This window comes from Amphiura filiformis, chromosome 1 (assembly GCF_039555335.1).
Source record: "Amphiura filiformis chromosome 1, Afil_fr2py, whole genome shotgun sequence".
Classification (NCBI taxonomy): Eukaryota; Metazoa; Echinodermata; class Ophiuroidea; order Amphilepidida; family Amphiuridae; genus Amphiura; species Amphiura filiformis.
This window is the reverse complement of record NC_092628.1, coordinates 88094452-88114097: the sequence shown is the minus strand read 5'-3', so window position 1 is coordinate 88114097 and position 19646 is coordinate 88094452. Positions and strand designations below refer to the sequence as shown.

At 37.7% G+C, this 19646-nt stretch overlaps 2 protein-coding genes across 2 annotated transcripts in view; both read left to right on the top strand.

The window, feature by feature from the left end:
• Nucleotides 1-9118, top strand: part of LOC140164021 (uncharacterized) — a 22667-nt gene extending 13549 nt beyond the window's left edge. The window contains exons 8-12 of the mRNA XM_072187301.1: nt 363-521; nt 3208-3495; nt 3981-4460; nt 5828-6094; nt 7205-9118. Coding sequence (XP_072043402.1) covers nt 363-521; nt 3208-3495; nt 3981-4460; nt 5828-6094; nt 7205-9114 — 3104 coding nt within the window. The 3' untranslated portion in view covers nt 9115-9118. The remainder of the gene's footprint in view (nt 1-362; nt 522-3207; nt 3496-3980; nt 4461-5827; nt 6095-7204) is intronic.
• LOC140164008 (polycystin-1-related protein-like) lies at nt 9118-19646 on the top strand. The gene is made up of 5 exons (XM_072187296.1): nt 9118-10245; nt 10947-11109; nt 11591-11692; nt 12568-12765; nt 19433-19646. The coding sequence occupies exons 1-5, from the start codon at nt 9369-9371 to the stop codon at nt 19644-19646; spliced, it is 1554 nt and encodes a 517-aa protein (XP_072043397.1). The 5' UTR covers nt 9118-9368.

Below are 19646 nucleotides of genomic sequence, written 5' to 3'. Positions count from 1 at the left end.
CCGAAAAAATTCCTGGCGCCGCCACTGATCAGAGGTCTCAAACCACATCCACATAGAGTCTCCTGAGCATTTTGTGGATTTTTACAAAGTTCACATATTCGACAGGGATAGTTGGTGGTTCCAACGTGGAGTCAAAGAAGATGTTCATATCAAAGCCAACCAACCATCTCTCAACAAAGACGAGTCTGTTATTAGATCAAAGGTCAAACAGATCACGACCTGATACAGTCAATCACTCGCTGAAGAAAGATGGAGTATCATCTGAAAATATCGAGGTAGGAATTAATTCTTTGTGTTTGCATCAAAAGTTTACATTAAAATCATACTTAACTAATTATTCCTTTTTCTTCTGTCATTTCAAGGTACGGACGTTGCTTTTGAAGTACGTGTATTTGAAAGCGATGACACAAGCAATACGTTATATAATTTTACCCTTGATATGCCGGGAGACCAGTGGAGCACCAACACCACTATTACGGCAAACACCTGGAACATTGATAATTTGCGAGCTACATATGACAGTAAGTTTTAGTTGATGAGATCGAATTTGTATTCATTTTCGTATTAACCGAGGGATTTCAGAATTTCGTCATTAATTAATTAATTAATAATAATAATAATAATAATAATAATAATAATAATAATAATAATAATAATAATAATAATAATAATAATAATAATAATACGGCTGCAATGACTCGATTGACATGGTCAATTTAATCTATTACTCATTAAAACTAGTGTCATCGCTTTCGTCTATCGACATCGCTTTCATGGGATTTTCATAGCCTACAATATCCCTGCATTGTACAAGGTAGAGCTGATTTAGTGCAACAACAGAGTGCTGACTTGTAGCCACTTATACAACGAGACATAGCTGATGAGATTGAACGTTATTGCAACTGACTGTTCATCTACATTATAAGATACATGTTCAGGCATTTTGCTGCGTCTGATATATGACGGAATAGACTATACTAATGGAGCTAAAGATTCTCTTCTGCAAAGTAACGAATGTTAGAAGGAAGCTTCGAAAATGCACTAATCGCATGTAAATGATTCGAATGGAAACATCCCTCGACCAAGATTTAGGACAATGAATATAATGGCTGATATAAAGGCCATTTAGAAGCAAGGGTTCAGATCAATATCTAAGCCTGATCTACTTCTCATCATTGAAGCCAAGCGTAACAACTCCATTCCTGATGATAGCTTGATCTTGACAGATGCACCTAATCTCTTCACTCCAACTGAGATAGATTATAACATTGGTACCTATCAAAGTTGCCCTTGATGCATCTCCTCCATGAAAGATATGGCTCTAAAAACATACGCCTGCTCGCTCATTTTGTAAACCATCCTGAATGGTGGAATGAAGAATAGTCTAAGAATTTGAGAAGGTACTGAAGCAGAAGTCTCATGTGGAGAAGATGGTTAATGCTCTAAAGCACATTGTGTCCCGTCCCGGCCAGAAATAAATACACCTCCATTTGGATTCCAGACTGGCTCCGAAAGTTGGTGGTAGTAGATAGCCCGCAGATAGAAGACAGGTCAAAATTCATATGCTAAAGGCCAACGGACAAACATACAGAAAGTACACTTCAGAAGATTAAGCTCATATACTAACAACAGTGGTGACAGCACAACTGAAATTAAGAGAAGACTGGCTATTGCAAGGACAACTGTGCAGGGCATGTCAAGCATATGGAAAAGCAGAGGCCTATCCATTGACCTCAAGGTACGCCTACTTCGTGCAACTGTGTTTTCCATTGCCACTTATGGATGCGAGTCTTGGGCTATGACCAAGAATGATAGGAAAAGAGTAGATGCTTTTGAGATGTGGTGTTACCGGAGGCTTCTACGAGTGACATGGAAAGACAGGAGAACAAATTCCTGGATCCTCGACAAGATTGGTACTAGTCTAACCATCAGAAGCGGCATAATGGAGAGAAAGCTGAAGTACTTTGGCCATATTGTCAGGAAACATGGAGGTGTAAAAAACAGATTTTGCAAGGGGCTATGGAAGGCAAACGAGGAAGAGGACGTCCACCAACATCTTGGACTAATGACGTGAAGCTGGTTTCTAACCAGGGAATGCAAGGTGCAACGCACTTGGCATCAGATCGAGTGAGATGGCGTACTCTTGTGAAGACCACAGCAGCGCTACACAGCGCCACCTGACACAGAGAGAGACTAGCCCTCGTGTTCGAAATGGCTGCTCTAAAGCTGGCAACTCCGGCTCTCGTCTTCCAATTGTGTTTCGACTGAGGACACATGCCAGATCAATGGAAGTGTGCAAAAATCAGACCTTACTACAAGAAGGATGTTTATTTATTTATTAGGAATTTCAATAAAATAAGAACAGTAAATTAGACCAGCAAGCAAGGGCTGCCAGGGTCCAGTACGAGGAATGTCCTTCTGATATTAAATAATTTTGATTTTTTTTTAAATTCGCGATATAATACAAATTAATTATGGCATATCTGAATACGAAATACGAGGGCTATCCGAATCTGTGAACCAAAGCGCTAGTCCGAATCTGTGAAACATTATATTTAGTGTGCTAGTCCGAATCTGTGAAACATTGCGCTAGTCCGAATATTGATTCGGACTAATTAGTCATTAGTAATATGCTTGTAGTATGGTCTCATTTGACAGGTAATCCAATATACCACAACCTCCAGTTGTATTTTTATTTGTATTTGATGTTATTCTCATGTTTTTATCACCCTATGTCATGCGCCTTTGGCATATTTGTCACTAACGCAATATACTGTAGTTTCTGTTTTTCATTGTCAAGTTGCAGTTAACCACTTGCTTGGCCAATTAGAGCTGTTCTGAAGAGTGTTCATACATCATTATGTTTATTGACTTCGTAAATTCGGGTAGACTATTGCCACAATTGCGCTTAATATACAAAAAAGAAACAAAATAAAAACAATGCTCCACTCACCAGTGATCGGTTGAAAAATGCGTGTAATCAGACACAAATTTAGCACGGAAAAATGTGTCCTTGTGACTGGGACTGACGCAATCCTTGCACCTAGAGAACATTTCATCCCGGGATTTCATCATTTAATTGATTTTTATTATATAGAATCATGGCATCTTACTTAAACTTTCTTTTATCGATGGTAGTAATAACTTGAGGTAAAGGCTGAAAATATAAAGCATGGAAATAATAGCATTGTATTTGTATATTTTCAGGTCAGTTTTACGTAGGATGCTTTGTTGATGATGATACAAACCGTGGTTTACCGGTCGGCTCTATTCAATCACCTTATATGACCCATACCATGTGTTTTGATCATTGTCTTTCACTCGGAATGCGTTTTGCTAGCTTGCAATATGGCCTAGAATGTTACTGTAGCAATGCAGAAATAGACACGGTTGTTTATAGTCAACGTCCCGATGAAGAATGCAACATGGCATGCAGTGGAGACGAGAATAGCCAATGCGGAGGAGGTTTAAGAAATAGGGTGTATGAAATTGAAGGTAATATATACGAACTGGTCTTTTACACTACTGTTTCTATAGTTGTAACATTTTATATATATAAAGAAATCACCATTATTAATAACTTCAGTTTGAGCAATCAAAGTCATATACTATTAAATTATAGTCTCCGGGATACTTTTAATATGGGCGATGGAGCCTATTACTCGGGCCCCTATGGTACTTGCCCATTTTGAGCTATTTTAAAACTGATTTTTCTTTTTTTTAAATAAATTTTCTCAAAGATATATCTAAACACTTTTGTTCATAATAATTGAATTTCATAATGATCATTAATTTTGTTTGTTTTTATTTTTTGTTATTAACTTTTCATTAATATATCGGCACTATAATACAAGTCTCAACCACTTGTAAATATATGCAAACAATACTTAAAATAAATATCGCCCTATTAAATGTTCTCATTTGTAAAGTAATTTTTAAATTGACTTAATTATGGTGTTTATATCATCATGACATTACAGGACATTGCGGCAATGACGTAGTACAAGGGATAGCAGACAGTAACGTAGTACCGAACTCCCAGCTCACAGCTTCAACATCATACTTTGCCTTCTTTGAGGACTACGCAGCCGTAAAGGCCCGTTTACACACACCGGCATACAGCTGGTGTGCTGCCACCAACGACGTGAATCAATGGGTCCAAATCGACTTGGTACGATACCAGTATATAAGCGGTGTCATCACCCAAGGTTGCGCTAGCTATGATAGATGGGTAACTAAATATAGTGTGGATTTCTCAATGAATTCAGCGGATACTTTGGAATATGTCAGAGACAGCAACAATGCTAGACAAATATTTGAAGCTAATTCCGATCGAAATACACCTGTAACGCAACTCTTTGACAGGCCAGTGAGAGCTAGATATGTCAAGCTACGACCAATGGAATGGGTTGGAATGATTTGTCTCAGATTTGAACTACTTGGATGCGACATGATGGAAGGTAAAGGGGAAGAAAATGGGGAGCGATTACCGAACAGGTATCCTATTAAGCGTTAGAAGTTAAGGTTAGCAACTATTTTAAACTGTTGCGATTTGGTAGTTCACAGCATCTTGCGAATGGTAGTGAGGTTGGGAAAAAATTGCATTGATCATGTCATAGCGAGTGAGTAGAAGAATTTAAATATCACAGATATACTTTGTAGGTCCTGTGGTTCTTGAGTTCTGTTGTAAAGAGGACTGAAACAACAACACTTTTGTAAAATGTACATAACTCTTTAAACACAATAAATCAAGCAATGTTTATTAAGTATATGATTTGTAGAATGAACTTTTGCAAAACATCAAAGTGTTATTTTTCAATAATATATTGATTTAGACAATGAAAATCGATTTTTTTTTTGGTTGCTTCGACCAACAAAAGATCGCGTCGCCTTAATATGACATTTAAGTTCATACTAAATTGAAAGCAGTGGTGCCTGGACTTTCAATTTCATACCATTTGAAGTGAAAGTTTATATACATAATGTTCAGTTTTTGCAAAGTGCGCGAAAAGTTGAACAATTTTATAACCAAATCAAAGGGTTTACTGATGTGTGCGTATTTAAATAGAACTAAGAACATGGACAATGTCCTTTTCTTTTTTCTTTGAGTTGTCAGGCACGTCACTGATTGAAAGTCAGTCTTTTAGGAAGCTTTTGTAAATTACATATATATGTAGCTGTACATAAAACAAAATTCAATTAAATTGTGGGATAGGCTTTTATTACGACGGGAATTCATAACAATTAGCGGGTTTTTAGCGGGTTCGACAGCGAACCCGCTAAAAACCCACTAATTGAAATTAAAATACATGTAAACTTCCTGTTCCAATTATATGGCCTGGTTTTGTTAGAGATTAGATTTTCCTATTAAAGTAGCAAGCAAGTGTAACGATTATGAAAATGCGTTTTAAAAGCTTCGCTGATTTTGCATTATGAATCCCATGATTTCATTATTTTGGAAATACAACCATTGTTTTAGCACGCCTTTTTTAACAATAACATTAAAATCTTTCTATATATGGTTTACTAATATAGATGAACTTTCATGCTAGGAATAAGATTTTTTTTTTACAATATTAACAAACAACATAATATTCAAAAACAAACATTTCTCTTGGTCATTTGAACTGTTAAAATGGGGAATGTGGATGAAAATGCTGATTGTTCAAGACTCCATTGTTTCGTCTGTAGCTAACGTTCATATATATATACATGTATGGTTGCAAAAACTTAGATCAGCTTCACAAACTTGGCTTCCAAATGCATTTAATACAAGGTAGATAAATGATATTTTTCTACTTTTCAAATTTCTTTCATCTAATTCAAGATGCTGAATGTTTTTTAAATGTGGACGAGTCAGACTACCATGGCTACCTTTCCACGACAGAAAATGGCAGAACATGCCAGAAATGGACAACGCAGTCACCACATCCACACACCTACACACTCGAAAATTATCCTAATAACTTTTTAGGTGATCATAGCTTTTGCAGAGATCCAAGCAACAATGGGAGAGCCTGGTGTTACACGACTAATTTATTACCTATATGGGAATATTGCGATGTACCGGATCCTCGTACATTGTGCAGGAAAGGTGAATGGGAATTTATTTCAAGCAGTTGATTATAGATTTTAGAGGTTTGGCGGTTTCATCTGATATTTTAAATAGTCTATCGTGGCAAATTCGTTTCATACATCTGAAAGATGGGACCACGTTTGTTGTTTTGCATGCTGACTTTCATCTTCTACCTGATATATATGTAAACCATGTTATTTTAATTGGAGACCCATAATTTTAGAAAACACGCAATAACATCTCAAAAGCTCTTAAATTATTTAAAAAAACATAATTATTTCTTCATGGCGCTTCTTTCCACTGTGGTTTTTTCTAAATTTCTTTTGGGGATGGGTCTAAATTGTCAATTGAGTGGATGTTTTTGTAGGGGGAGGGGTAATGGGCAATATTTTTGCTTATTTATGGGGCTCGAACACCCCTCCCCCATACATAAACACTACACTCCTTATACTCTCTCATAGACTTATGCGGGTGTGTTATTACGAGTTTTAGTTATAAGTCGGAGTGTATGCACTGTGCAGAGAAATGTCAGGCTATATTTTCCGTAGAAGTAGTGATGTAAGAGGATTAGTCACCATAGCAATTACCCTGCACTATAAGCAGGTCGCACTCATCATTGTATTCAATCCTTTTCAAAGACACTAGTCTTTCAGGTGCGATAGAAACATACGTGCAAGCCAATACATGCAAATATAGTGTAAACCCATTGCTTTGGTAGTTATTCCTATTACATCACTATTTTTATGGCGAATCGATTGAATGAACATACTGCGAGTCCGTAAGTTCACTCGATCGATAGCGGGACAATACCTGTGACATCATCTGCATAATAGTGCTTCGCACAATGCGTCTTAACCAACGCACTGAAGGGTCTTTTGTTCTATTGTGTCCATGAGAGCCCATCAGACATATCGAATTGCATTCTGAATACGAAGAATGTCTTTCTGATATCAAATAATTTTCATTTTTTGAAATTCACGATTTATGCAGGGCGATATATTCAAATATTGTTTTAACCTATTGCTATGGTAGTTAATCCTGTTACATCATCACTTCTACGGCGAATAGGGTCTGACAAGCTTTTTCATCATCTTGTTTAATTTTGTCTGCATTATTCATTTTCCATAGATACAACCATTGACGGATTGTTGGCTTTCCATGTGGATAAAGTGACCGTCGTTCCCGTTACAATCAGAGCATTCAATAACGTCAGCGAATCAACTCTGAACGCTTCGGTATACATTCAAAAACCCGTGGTTAATTTACGCACGACACCTACAGAACCCACCGCATTTGAAGTGACGGGAGAAATTCCGTATTTCTTTGACGATGGGACCGACGTTACAGTGACCATTCTCTCATCAGATATGGCTGAACCTACGATATGTGCAACGAACACCTACAATGGAACATGCTACATCGAATCTTTTACGCATTACCTTCAGGCTGCTGAGTACTGTTTTTCCGTTACTGGTTATAACCTAGTGAGCACTTTGACGATACTGCATTGCCACATTGTAGTATATGGGATACGAGACTTCCAAGTGGTCCCGTCACAGGTGATATTCATTCCACCTAACGCGTTAACACTCACGATTGATGCACTCTCAGCATCACGTTGCAATTTAACCATCGATTTTGGAGACGGCTCTTCACTACTGTATGAATTTATTGAAGAACTCAACCGTACCAATGGTGACAATTACATGACGACTCACGATTACACCATCCCTGGAACCTATTTGGTACAAGTCAATATGTGGAATGACGTCAGCAGTGTCACATACGATGTTGTACTTTATGTTCAGTATCCAGTTGATCCTCTTCTGATAACTGCCACTAATCCTTTCTTTGAATTATCTGCTATTAGCGGTACATCAAATATCGACTTCAGTCTTGATTTCAATGGAGAATTACAGCCTACAGGTGTGACTGTAAACTATACGATATCAGGACCAATGTCATTCACTCATTCACAAGTAATAGCTGACGAGGAAACATACCCTTTCGTGGAATCGATCCAGGTCAGCGAGTTTGGAACTTTTCAAATATCGTGGCACGCTTACAACAAACTTAGCTTTATCACAGGCACTACAACTGTAGATGTTGACAAGCCTATTCAAGGTCTGCAAATTGTGCCCACTGGAAATCCTTTCGGAGTTGTCGATGAAGTATTGTCATTTGAAATTGTAAATATATGGGGATCACGAATTACATATACGGTGTCTTACGGTGATGGGAAACAAGATGATTTCACGATATCTGAAGGAGGAGTTGAGCTTACTCACTCATGGACAGTTAACGCCTTTTACCTGGTCACTGTAACTGCTCAGAACACGGTTGGCACTGTTTCGTATACTTTATCCAATGAAATAGAAATAGTACTCCCTGTCGAAGGCATTCGGTTAGCCGCAAGGAAACTAAACATGTTGACAGCTCAGGTTCCTAGAGAAAGCGCGGTTCCTGTAGACGTCTTTATTGACAGAAACGTTGCCGTTCCCCCAGATGCTAGCATCACAGTCGACTTTGGAGACGGAGCTTCAGTATTTGATCAGTTAACGGATTTCCTATTACAAATAGACGAAACCGATGACAAAGATACACAAACGGAGAAACTTGGAAGGACACTCACGTATTTCTACTCTGAAGCCGGTGTATACACTATAACAATTTACGTAGCAAATGTAGCCACATCGGTAACTGAATCATACGAAGTATTTGTTTACGAGGAGATCTCAGATGTTGCGATGAATGTGAAGTTTACAACAGGCGTGCTGCCTCCATCCGGTACACCAGATGCAGCATTTGACATCGACCACTTTACTGAGGCTGGCATAATAGCGGTACCTTTGGACAAAGCATCACTGCTGACAGTTTCTTATGCTACTGGTACTGATCTAAGTTATGAATGGGATTTTGGTGATGGTCCTGATTCTTTGATTACCACAACAGAACCAAGGGCTGTGTATTGGTATCAAACCCTGGAGCTTACTCTGTGTCTGTTAATGTTTCTAATCCAGTTGATTGGAAGCATATAGAGACAGAAGTTGTTGTCGAAGCTCCTGTGACGTCAGTTGAGCTTCGGGGATTTGGACCATTACCTACAAACACGACCTTTGACTTTCAAATCTTACCTGGCAATGTCGGTACAGGTGTATGCTACCGAATCGACTTCAGAGACTCGGGAACACCGATCAACAGCAAAGCATTCTACGGCGATGAGAGTTCATGTACACGGCAATATCCAGATGACTTTGCAGACGCTTTTTTAAGATTTCAAGAAATTGATACCATGGCGATGTGGCTAAACCAAAGAGATGGAGAAGACGTCAAAATCAACGTCACAAATCACTTCATGACCATTGGAACTTACTCAATACAGATCACGGCTTCCAATTTGGTGTCTTCCATTACCGGAACGCTATTGCAAGTAGTTCTTAAACCCGATTGTTTCCCACCCGAGGTCCTTTTTGAAGAAAAAAAATGCAATCCACATTTTCCTTGTACGGATGGCTACAGACAATTCAAAGCATCGGAAACAGCTATTGTTAGTTCCAGAATTAAACCCAAATGTAAGTCTAGCAAATCAGTTTGGTTTTCCTGGCGCATTTACAAGGTGATCGACTTAGGAACTGGAGAAGAGGAGTTTTACAATGATAAATTAAGCAATGCGACTATTTTAGAAGGAGCGTCATTGCGCGATCTAGCAATCCGAGGCCCTGTGTTTGAATACGGTAAGTATCGATTCGAGGTGAATGTCTCCATGTCAGAAGAGGTTGGCATATTTACCATTGAAGAGACCTACATATACATTACCAAATCTCCTTTAGTTGCCAAGATTGCAGGTGGCTATTATAGAACGGCAGGATGGAACAGCTACGATATCATAGATGCAATCAGTGAAACATACGATCCAGACAAAACTGGCGAAGCAAGGAAAGAGGGATTTGAGTTCACCTGGTTTTGTCGCCGTAAGAAGTACTGGCAAAAAACGATTAATGGTACAACGGTGATTGATGAGGTAGAAACATTTGAGGAGTGGAACGAGTATTATGATAAAAAGTCAGCAAATGGTACGGTAAATCAACTTTTTGTGGACGCACAGAAACCGGGGGATCAATATGGATGTTTTGGACTTTCGGAAACGGGTGATATTCCACTACCTGGAGGTGAGCATATTTCCATAGTGATTTAATGTATATTGCATGTAACAGTTCAGTTCAGTAAATGTGTGATACGATTAGGCGATAGCGGGTCATTTATCTACCCAAACAACTTTGATTAATGACCACACAACGCACACAAACAAAAATTGGAATTGGACCTCGTGAGATGTTTTAAACCCTTGTCTAATAGTAGTTTGGTTTATTCTTCATGTAAAACTGTACATAATTAGCCTAACACAGAAAAAGTCTTTGAAACCCCTTTTGATTTCCTTAAACTAAACATTTTCCATTGCGTAGTTTACCGATATAAGTCGCCTATCCAGTAAAACCAAAAATAAATGCCAACATTCTCCATATGACGCTACAATGTCAACGAAACATCATCTTGACAAAATATATATTATAGGCTTATCATGCAATAACAAGAGCAAATAATATCCTTTCTTGTTGATCCATAAAGCTTACAAATTAATATCGCATTTGCACATGAAAGATACATAACACTTCTGAAAATGTTTTAAGTTGATACTATGATAAAGTTAAATCACAACCTTTTACAACTGGGACCATGTTTCAAAAAGTGAGCAGAGGTGGGGACTTTTAAACTTGCTGCTTTCTTTTCGTTGTCAACGTTTTTTGGTAGATTTATGTAAAGTGAATGATACAAATAAATGTATGCCATATGTTAAATATTTGTTTTTCAGGACGGATAAGCCAAACTGGCGACAACTTACTCCTCAATACCAGCTCAATGTACTACGATATGGAGTATGAAATCAAAGTGGTCGTTAAGAAGGATACTCGGATTGCCATAGCTTATCAGATCAAATTAATCTTAGAAGGAGAGCCACCTTCAATGAGTATCAAGTATGTTAGATCATGATAGCATTAAGTTTTTAGTTTTTAGTAAAAACTATTTGAAATCATTGAGCGTAAATCTTAGCTTGCACAATAGGAACATTAGGGTAAGGACAATTATAATTAAGTTACTCAGTTACTATTTTTTTAAACTACGGTATCTTGTCTCATCAGAGACGCATCATCAGGCCGACTGGTCTGGCGCCGAACTAAATTGACATGTGACAAGTTTGGAATGATGTCACTGGAGAGTGACCAAGGAAGTTTTCTGATCGCTACCTTGTTGGTCCTGGAAATGCTGTGGTACAGTCCCCTCCCGATTGAGGGAAGATTCCTCACGCCGGACATGAACGACCTCTTTGACCCCTCGTAAAGTCAGATTAGAAGTTTCTTTACCTTATTTTTATACTCAGACGGTTGAGAACATTGATAAATATGTTAATAAATTAGATAACTAATAATAAAACTACTTATGTTCATTGCTTCACAGCTGCAAATTAAATTGCCTCAATAAATGTAATCCTAGTAATCGCTATGCCGTAGAATCAGAAGAGATGTTTGCAGGATCTAGTTTTGCCGACTTATATTTCAGGTAACGTTTTCATGAATAATTATTGTTCAGGTTGTGTAGAAATTATCAGTGGAGGAGGAAGTATTAAAATTAAGTGGGGGTCAGGGGACGAGCATATTTTGTTCCTGTTTATTGGGACTTTTTTACGCACGAAGCGCGTTTAATTTTAGACTATTTTAGCCCCAAATGAAGGTTCTGATATATGATGTTCCAGTGCTCGCAATTGTCCACTATTTGGGCCCAGAAAGTAAGATGCACGGACACTTGCTTCAATATTTTTCTTCTATTATGATTTTCAGCTTTAGGGGATGTATTCCGCGTCCCCACCCCCTGCTTCCGCCGCCTATGTACATGATGTATAATTTGTATAAAAACGCCAAGAATGTTTTATGATGTTTCATATGAGCCATTCCATGTCAACTCCTGGGATGTGCACCGCAGCACCTCTTCAATTTTTTTCTTTTTCTGTGTGGTGGTAGATATTGATGAGAAAGTAAAATCCTGAAAACTCTACACAATTAAGTACCCCAGGATACATACTTTTCAAAGTTGTAGGGGGTTCCCTTTATGCATTTATGGACCTCCAAACATCGTCTTTCGCGTTGCGACACATTTTTTACGCTGATTTCCCTAAATTTCAAATTGATGCCACGGGAAAACAAAATAGCGTATGAAGCTCAAATTTTCAGGATTTTACTTTCTCATCAATATCTACCACCACACAGAAAAAGAAAACAATTGAAGAGGTGCTGCGGTGCACATCCCAGGAGTTGACATGGAATGGCTCATATGCTGTTTATTAAAACAAAAGAAGGGACTGAATTGTGCAAAGAATATTATAATGATGATGATAACTATGTAATTTGTATGTGAAAACATCATTTCTCAACCTGCAGATGGAATATACAGATTCTTTTGAATGACACAATCCCGCCTATCTGGGGAATGGTGGATCAACAAAACTGGCTGCCATACACAAGTACGGGAGACAAAAAAGTCAACTTTGTCATCGAAGCTGGATTCTTTCAAGACAACGAAGTATACTTTTTAGAGTTGATTGCCTCCAGAAATCCAAATTTAGACAACGCAGGCAAGTAAATCACAATAATTAAGGATTCTACAAGAAACGTATAAAACGTATAAAATCAGGGTTTCTCAGCAATTAAATATCCCAGTGAGAGAAACATTGGTGCGTTGGATATAGCTTTGCATTATTTTTATGTTTACATATAATTGTTAGAATCCGTTTGAATATCCTTGGTTTACATCCTTTTTACGCACCATGTTGACGAGATCAAAAACGTGTTCATGTTGTTTGTTATTTTCCAAATGTGTGCTCGTATAAAACTACGCGGAGTGATTACTTTCTCCTTTTTTGTACTGTGCTACAAACCGATCAAAGAAAAAATTTCGCCATTTATCAGGACCAAATGCAGTACCGATTAAATTTGAGAAGTTTTTGGTAAACATTTTCGAGAATCTTGCATGACAAAAAAACTGTTTTGTTACATTATCGATATATTGACTGTGGAATGTTAATTTTGACATCTAACTACCTACATTATTTCTCAACTTTCTGTTACTCGCTATCCCATTTCATTTTCACTCCAATTTGAAGCTACTATTGCAAAAAACGAAGTGTTTCGCCATCGATACGTCCGACATGACAGAGGCGATGAGCTTGTTTATCATAACAGTCTGTAATTACATAGCCACTTTCAGGTCAACATTTTTTGTAAGCTCATCCATGGCGTAATCGGTTAGCGCCCTGGACTCGTACTGTGATATGTAATACTTTTGAGCTGTAACACTTGGGTACGAGTCCCTGCGTGGTCCAATTCCATTATTTTGTCACGCTGTGTTCTTTTTCTTACAGGTTCTTTCTTCTTCTTCTTTCTTCTTCTGTCGACCATTACATTTGCTCAATTTTGACGTAACTTGGTCACAACAATCATTGACCATGCCCCTACATGTCACATGAAACTCGTCGGGTCAAAGGTCACGCAGGGGTCACAGGGGTCAAAAACGTGATTTCAACTAAAAATGCATCTTCTCCCACAAATTACGTAGGACAATGATGCCACTTGCACACATGCATGTTATTACTCAGTCTCTATGGGTTCCTCACAGATTTGGGGTCAAAGGTCATTAAAGGGTCTCTTCCGGTATAAAACGAAAAACTTTCAAACATTTTTATTTGCTAAGAAAAACATAGGACAGTAACGGTATGTTCACACATAAATTGTGGTTACCCTGTGTATATGTGGTATTTTTTTAAATTTAGGGTCAACGGTCATTAAGGGGTCACTTTCGGTATAAAACGAAATACCTTTAAAATGCTTCTTCTCTCACAAATTACGTAGGACAGTGACACCACTTGCACACATGCATTGTTATTACCCAGTGTGTATAAGGTTCTCACAGATTTGGGATCAAAGGTCATTAAGGGGTCACTTCCGGTATTAAAACGAAATACATTCAAAAAAAATTTAGCTAAGAAAAACGTAGGACAGTAACGGTATGTTCACACATAAATTGTGATTACCCAATTCATATGTAGTATTTTTTTAATCCGGTCATGGAGACAATAAACCTTCAAAATGCCTCTTCTGCCACAAATTACATAGCAAATTGATACCATAATCCTTATGACATCTTAAATATATTGAAAATATTTATGACCCCCAAAGGGGTGATCCTTTATATGACATTCTAAACATGGGAAAAATGTTTATGACCATGAAGGTCAAAGTTTAGGGGTCATTTCGTCAAAGGTCAGTAAGGGGTCATATCTGCTTAACGGCTACGGCTAGGTTCAGATCTATAGCTAGATCTAGTTCTCTCTGTCTTCTTTCTTGCTCAGTTCTTTCTTTCTGACTGCAGTGATTTTTGCCCGGTTTTTCATTATGTAATTCAGACATTTGTAGGCCTACTAGTCTTAGGCGCGGCATATATATGAATATTTTTCCCAAATTATATTTACAAAATATTGGTTGTTGGTTTTGTTATTCTTATTAGCGTCATTGTTATAATCAGGGTAATACTATACATAGCAGCATTGATTTATTTCACCAAAGATATCATCCAAGGATAATTTTAAATTTGAAAGTTTAGAAAATCCCATAGGAAGATTGCCGAAAAACGACTTCCCCCTCTCTACCCTAGCCCCATGGGATGACTCAAGAGATACCCCCGAAAAACGACTTCCCCCTCTCTACCCTAGCCCCATGGGATGACTCAAGAGATACCCCCGCCTTCCCCCTCTCTACCCTAGCCCCATGGGATGACTCAAGAGATACCCCCGAAAAACGACTTCCCCCTCTCTACCCTAGCCCCATGGGATGACTCAAGAGATACCCCCGAAAAAACGACTTCCCCCTCTCTACCCTAGCCCCATGGGATGACTCAAGAGATACCCCCGAAAAACGACTTCCCCTCTCTACCCTAGCCCCATGGGATGACTCAAACGACTTCCCCCTCTCTACCCTAGCCCCATGGGATCCATTTCGCCATAATAAATTCTAGAAACGCTTGCTGTTAGAATAAGAAAAATTGTAATGCTAATTTATTGCACATTCTAGGGAAGCGTGGTTACCTTTTTAAAATAACCGAGTGAGAGGGTTTTCAAGAAAATATTTTTCCTGTCAAAACTGAAGCATCCTCTGTATAAAAGAAAATATGAATATTAACTGCACATCATATATAACGATTCGTGATACCCAATCATGGCGCATTTGATGTCGTTTAACAGGCAGAGAATTTTATTTCAATTTTATATACGCCAAAATATTTTTTTAATTGAGCAAGAATAAGGATAGAAAAAACGTTGAAAATCCTATGTGAATATTACATTAGACCCAACCAAAGATTACTGTTTCGTTTTTATGGTAATCTAATCTTTTATTTCCTGAAAAAACATTTTGGGTCTAATGTCGAATATTCACATACTTGATCAAAACATCGAACGTGTATACAAGAAAATGGTAGGTTTTCCTCTATAGTATTTTACTGACCATGGAAATGTACTGAGACACAAGCACGTGTCAAAATCGATATAATGTATTGTCCATATAGACGCCCAGTTATCATGTTTTTGTTGGATTTTTTTGTATAAAAACACGTAGTTAACAACAATTGATCGCTAATAATACACATAAATGTTTTTAGGCAAATAAAATTCCAAAATACGGTACGTTTTCTGCCTTTGGTTGTCACGTGGTAGGCCTATGTTGAAGTTGCGATTATATCTACAAATAAGTTTCAAATAAATTCCAATAAGACAAGTGGCTGAGTGGTCTAAGGCGCTGGGTTCATAGTATAGTGTGTCCAAAGCAGTCCGCCGCCGTGAGTTCGAACCCCGCCTCCGCCAAACTTTAATGAATTAAAATTAAAATTTTACTTTTTAATTTCATATTGGGGAAATCTGACTGGCAGAATTTTTTTTTATGGCGTGGAGTGGTGTGGGATGACTCAAGAGATACCCCCGAAAAACGACTTCCCCCTCTCTACTCTAGCCCCATGGGATGACTCAAGAGATACCCCCGGTTTCATAGGTTCGTTGTCCTGTGCATGTGGATTGGATTGATATACTAAGTATGCTTTCAGTTCATTCTTTTCTTCATGGCTGTTTCTATTATTATATTATTAACTTACGCCCGTCTGGAATCAAGCCTAGATTAAATCCATGTAATAATAACAGGATGCTTTTGGTATCAAAAGTATTAACCCTGACCTTCGTGAACGTCCCTCGTTTCAAGTTATGATTTTTGTTTCTCTTTTGTTTAGAAACCAAACGACAGCTGAGCGACAGCGACTAGTTTTTTTACCCAATGAGGTAGAGCGCTTTTGTTGCGTTGAGGAAAGCGCCCCTACCTCATTGATCAAATACCAATACAACCACTTTTAGCTCAGTGATAGAGTAATAAATTCACATTAAGTGTAGAAAGGACAAGCACTGGTACAATAAGTAGGCCTATATCAATCACGCGATGACGGTAACAAGACTGGTGAGGCATAGGTGCTGGAAGTATAAGCGTCATAAAAAAATTATTTTGATTTTGTTTTATGAGACATAAGCCATGTAAGCGAAGCATGACGATGGAGATGATTTGATTGTGAATTAGTTTATTGTCCCCGGAAAGTACAACCCATACCTCTTACCTTGGCTACCTTCTCCAGTCACCTATATTACCTTCTCTTCCCCTATTCCCTCTCGTCCTCTACCCTAGAGTATCCGCCTCCCTTTCGCTTCTTTCCCTACACTCGATATAGTCGCTCCCCTACACACTATTCCACTCCACTCTCGAGCTCTACTCTCCCCCTTTCATCTTCCGATCCCCTCTCTCTTTCTCGGCCCCTCCCCACGCCCACTCTCTCCTCTTATTTCTTTCGAGCAATAAATAACTTCAATAAAAGTAAACTAGCCTATATTGGAAGTAATATTTCTTCAATCGATCGATATGTATATGAATAGACACTCGAGTGTCTATTTTGTAATCTCGGTCTAAACCACGCTTTCAAATATAGATTGACTATGTACGAATTCCCTGCTCGTGAATACAGCGTGGGCCCAAAAGAACTTTACCCAATTTGGAAGGTTCATTTCTCGGAGTTTAGAGTGGCTATTCTCAAAAGTGTTATACTTCCTGGATTTGTCCACCATTTTTAGAAATTTAATATTTTTATATTGTTAAAGGAGTATTTCGTGATCCTAGCATCCTCTATTTTTTTTTTTTATTAGATATCCACGAAAAATAAATATTCCCAAAATTTCAGTTGATTCCGATTTTGCGTTCGCGAGTTATGCATGATTATGTGTATTACACTGCTCCATAGACAATGCGTTGTAATTTCGTTCGGTGCACCAGAAATTTCACGATATTTTTGCTAAACGAATTAATCTGCAAGAAATATTTTGTACATAAACATTATGTAGCCAGAGGTTTCCAGTGATATAAAAATCTCAACTTTTTTTGAGAAAAGTGGGGGATGAGGCTGTGGATCACGAAATGCCCCTTTAATCTGGGTGTCTGGTCTGTTTTTAGGCGGCTCTCTTTACTCTTCCGATTGTCTTTTTATATTATGCCTTTTTATACAATGTTTTTTAACATGTTTTATATTTGTGTGTGTTTATACTTATGTCTTGCGTGCCACCATCAACATGGGGCACTGATCTAGACTTGTATATTTTTGTTTCATTTTTAATGAATAAAAGTGATGTAAGATTGAGCTAAATATATATCTTTCTAAGAATATGTGGTACAAAAATGAGAGAAACAGAAGCTAAAGTAACAAAATGGCAGTAATTTTACGTCACTGGGTCGAAAATCACTTTGTCCACACGTAATTCAATGGAATGTATCCGATTACTAACAGTATTGCGTTAGGCGTGTATATTATTATATTTATAAACACGCATGAATGAAACACTATCTAAGATCTTAATCCTCATTAGTCATGTTAGATGAAACAATATGCCCAAAATTAACATAAACATTATTAAAACAGAACAGAATTAACATAAACATTATTAAAACAGAATTAACATAAACATAAGCTAATTCCAATTTTAATATTTAACTAATGTAGCAATTAGCCTACACAATGACATTGGTTTCACCTGATGCGATTTTTAAATTTAAATATTTTGACTGCGTGGATTTCTAGACAGGGTTTCAAGGTGTCAAGATAAGGCAATTTACAATACAACAAAGACATTTTTGACAGAAGCAAACTTAAGAACAGTGTGTTTTATTGGACGTGCTGCGTGAATTCGAATTCGCTCCAGAATGTGAGAATTCCACGCAAACTTGCCATAACTCCTGCCTAATACTCCAGAGTCAGTTATAAACGCAAATGTTTGCCTCACATATCATGAATGGCGTTTCAAATTGCTGTTGCATATTTTGAAAGAGTATTTGATGTAAAAGTTATTTAAAAATAAATTGTGATTGTTTTGTTGAATTCAAATTCTTTGTCATTCACGAGAGTAAAGTTCGGGTACATTATTGTATCTGGCATGAATAGTGAGGATTAAAATCTTGGATTGTAATTCATTCATAGCCTATTCATGCATATAAAACATTTACCACTTTCGAATGACAAGCCGACTGTGTTTACCAATTACATGTATGCCTAACGCTTATGGTAATCGGATACATCCCATTGAATTACGTGTGGACAAAGTGATTTTAGACCCATTGACGTAAAACTACTGCCATTTTGTTACTTTAGCTTCTTTTTCTCTCATTTTTGCACCACATATTCTTAGAAAGATATATATTTAGGATATATAAAACTTTTGCAATGTATACTACAACAATCAAGCATGAGGATGCCCTGCAATGTATACTACGACAATCAAGCATGAAGATGTCCTGCAATGTATACTACAACAATCAAGCATGAAGATGTCCTGCAATGTATACTACAACAATCAAGCATGAAGATGTCCTACAATGTATACTACAACAATCAAGCATGAAGGTGTCCTGCAATGTATACTACAACAATCAAGCATGAAGAGATCCTACAATGTATACTACAACAATCAAGCATGAAGAATCCTGCAATGTATACTACAACAATCAAGCATGAAGATGTCCTGCAATGTATACTACAACAATCAAGCATGATGATGTCCTGCAATGTATACTACGACAATCAAGCATGATGTCCTGATGTCCTCAAGCAATGTCCTGCAATGTAAACTACAACCATCAAGCATGAAGATGTCCTGCAATGTATACTACAACCATCAAGCATGAAGATGTCCTACAATGTATATGATGTCCAGCAATGTATACTACAACAATCCAGCATGGAGATGTCCAGCAATGTATACTACAACAATCCAGCATGGAGATGTCCAGCAATGTATACTACAACCATCAAGCATGAAGATGTCCTGCAATGTATACTACGACCATCAAGCATGAAGATGTCCAGCAATGTACACTACGACAATCAAGCATGA

Excerpts from the sequence above, each read along its gene's own strand:
- LOC140164008 (XM_072187296.1), top strand. The coding sequence starts at position 9,369 with ATGGCGATGTGGCTAAACCAAAGAGATGGAGAAGACGTCAAAATCAAC. Across the intron at positions 10,246-10,946 it reads TGATATTCCACTACCTGGAG|GACGGATAAGCCAAACTGGC; the intron begins GTGAGCATATTT and ends TTTGTTTTTCAG. Across the intron at positions 12,766-19,432 it reads AATTTAGACAACGCAGGCAA|CATGAAGATGTCCTACAATG; the intron begins GTAAATCACAAT and ends ACAACCATCAAG.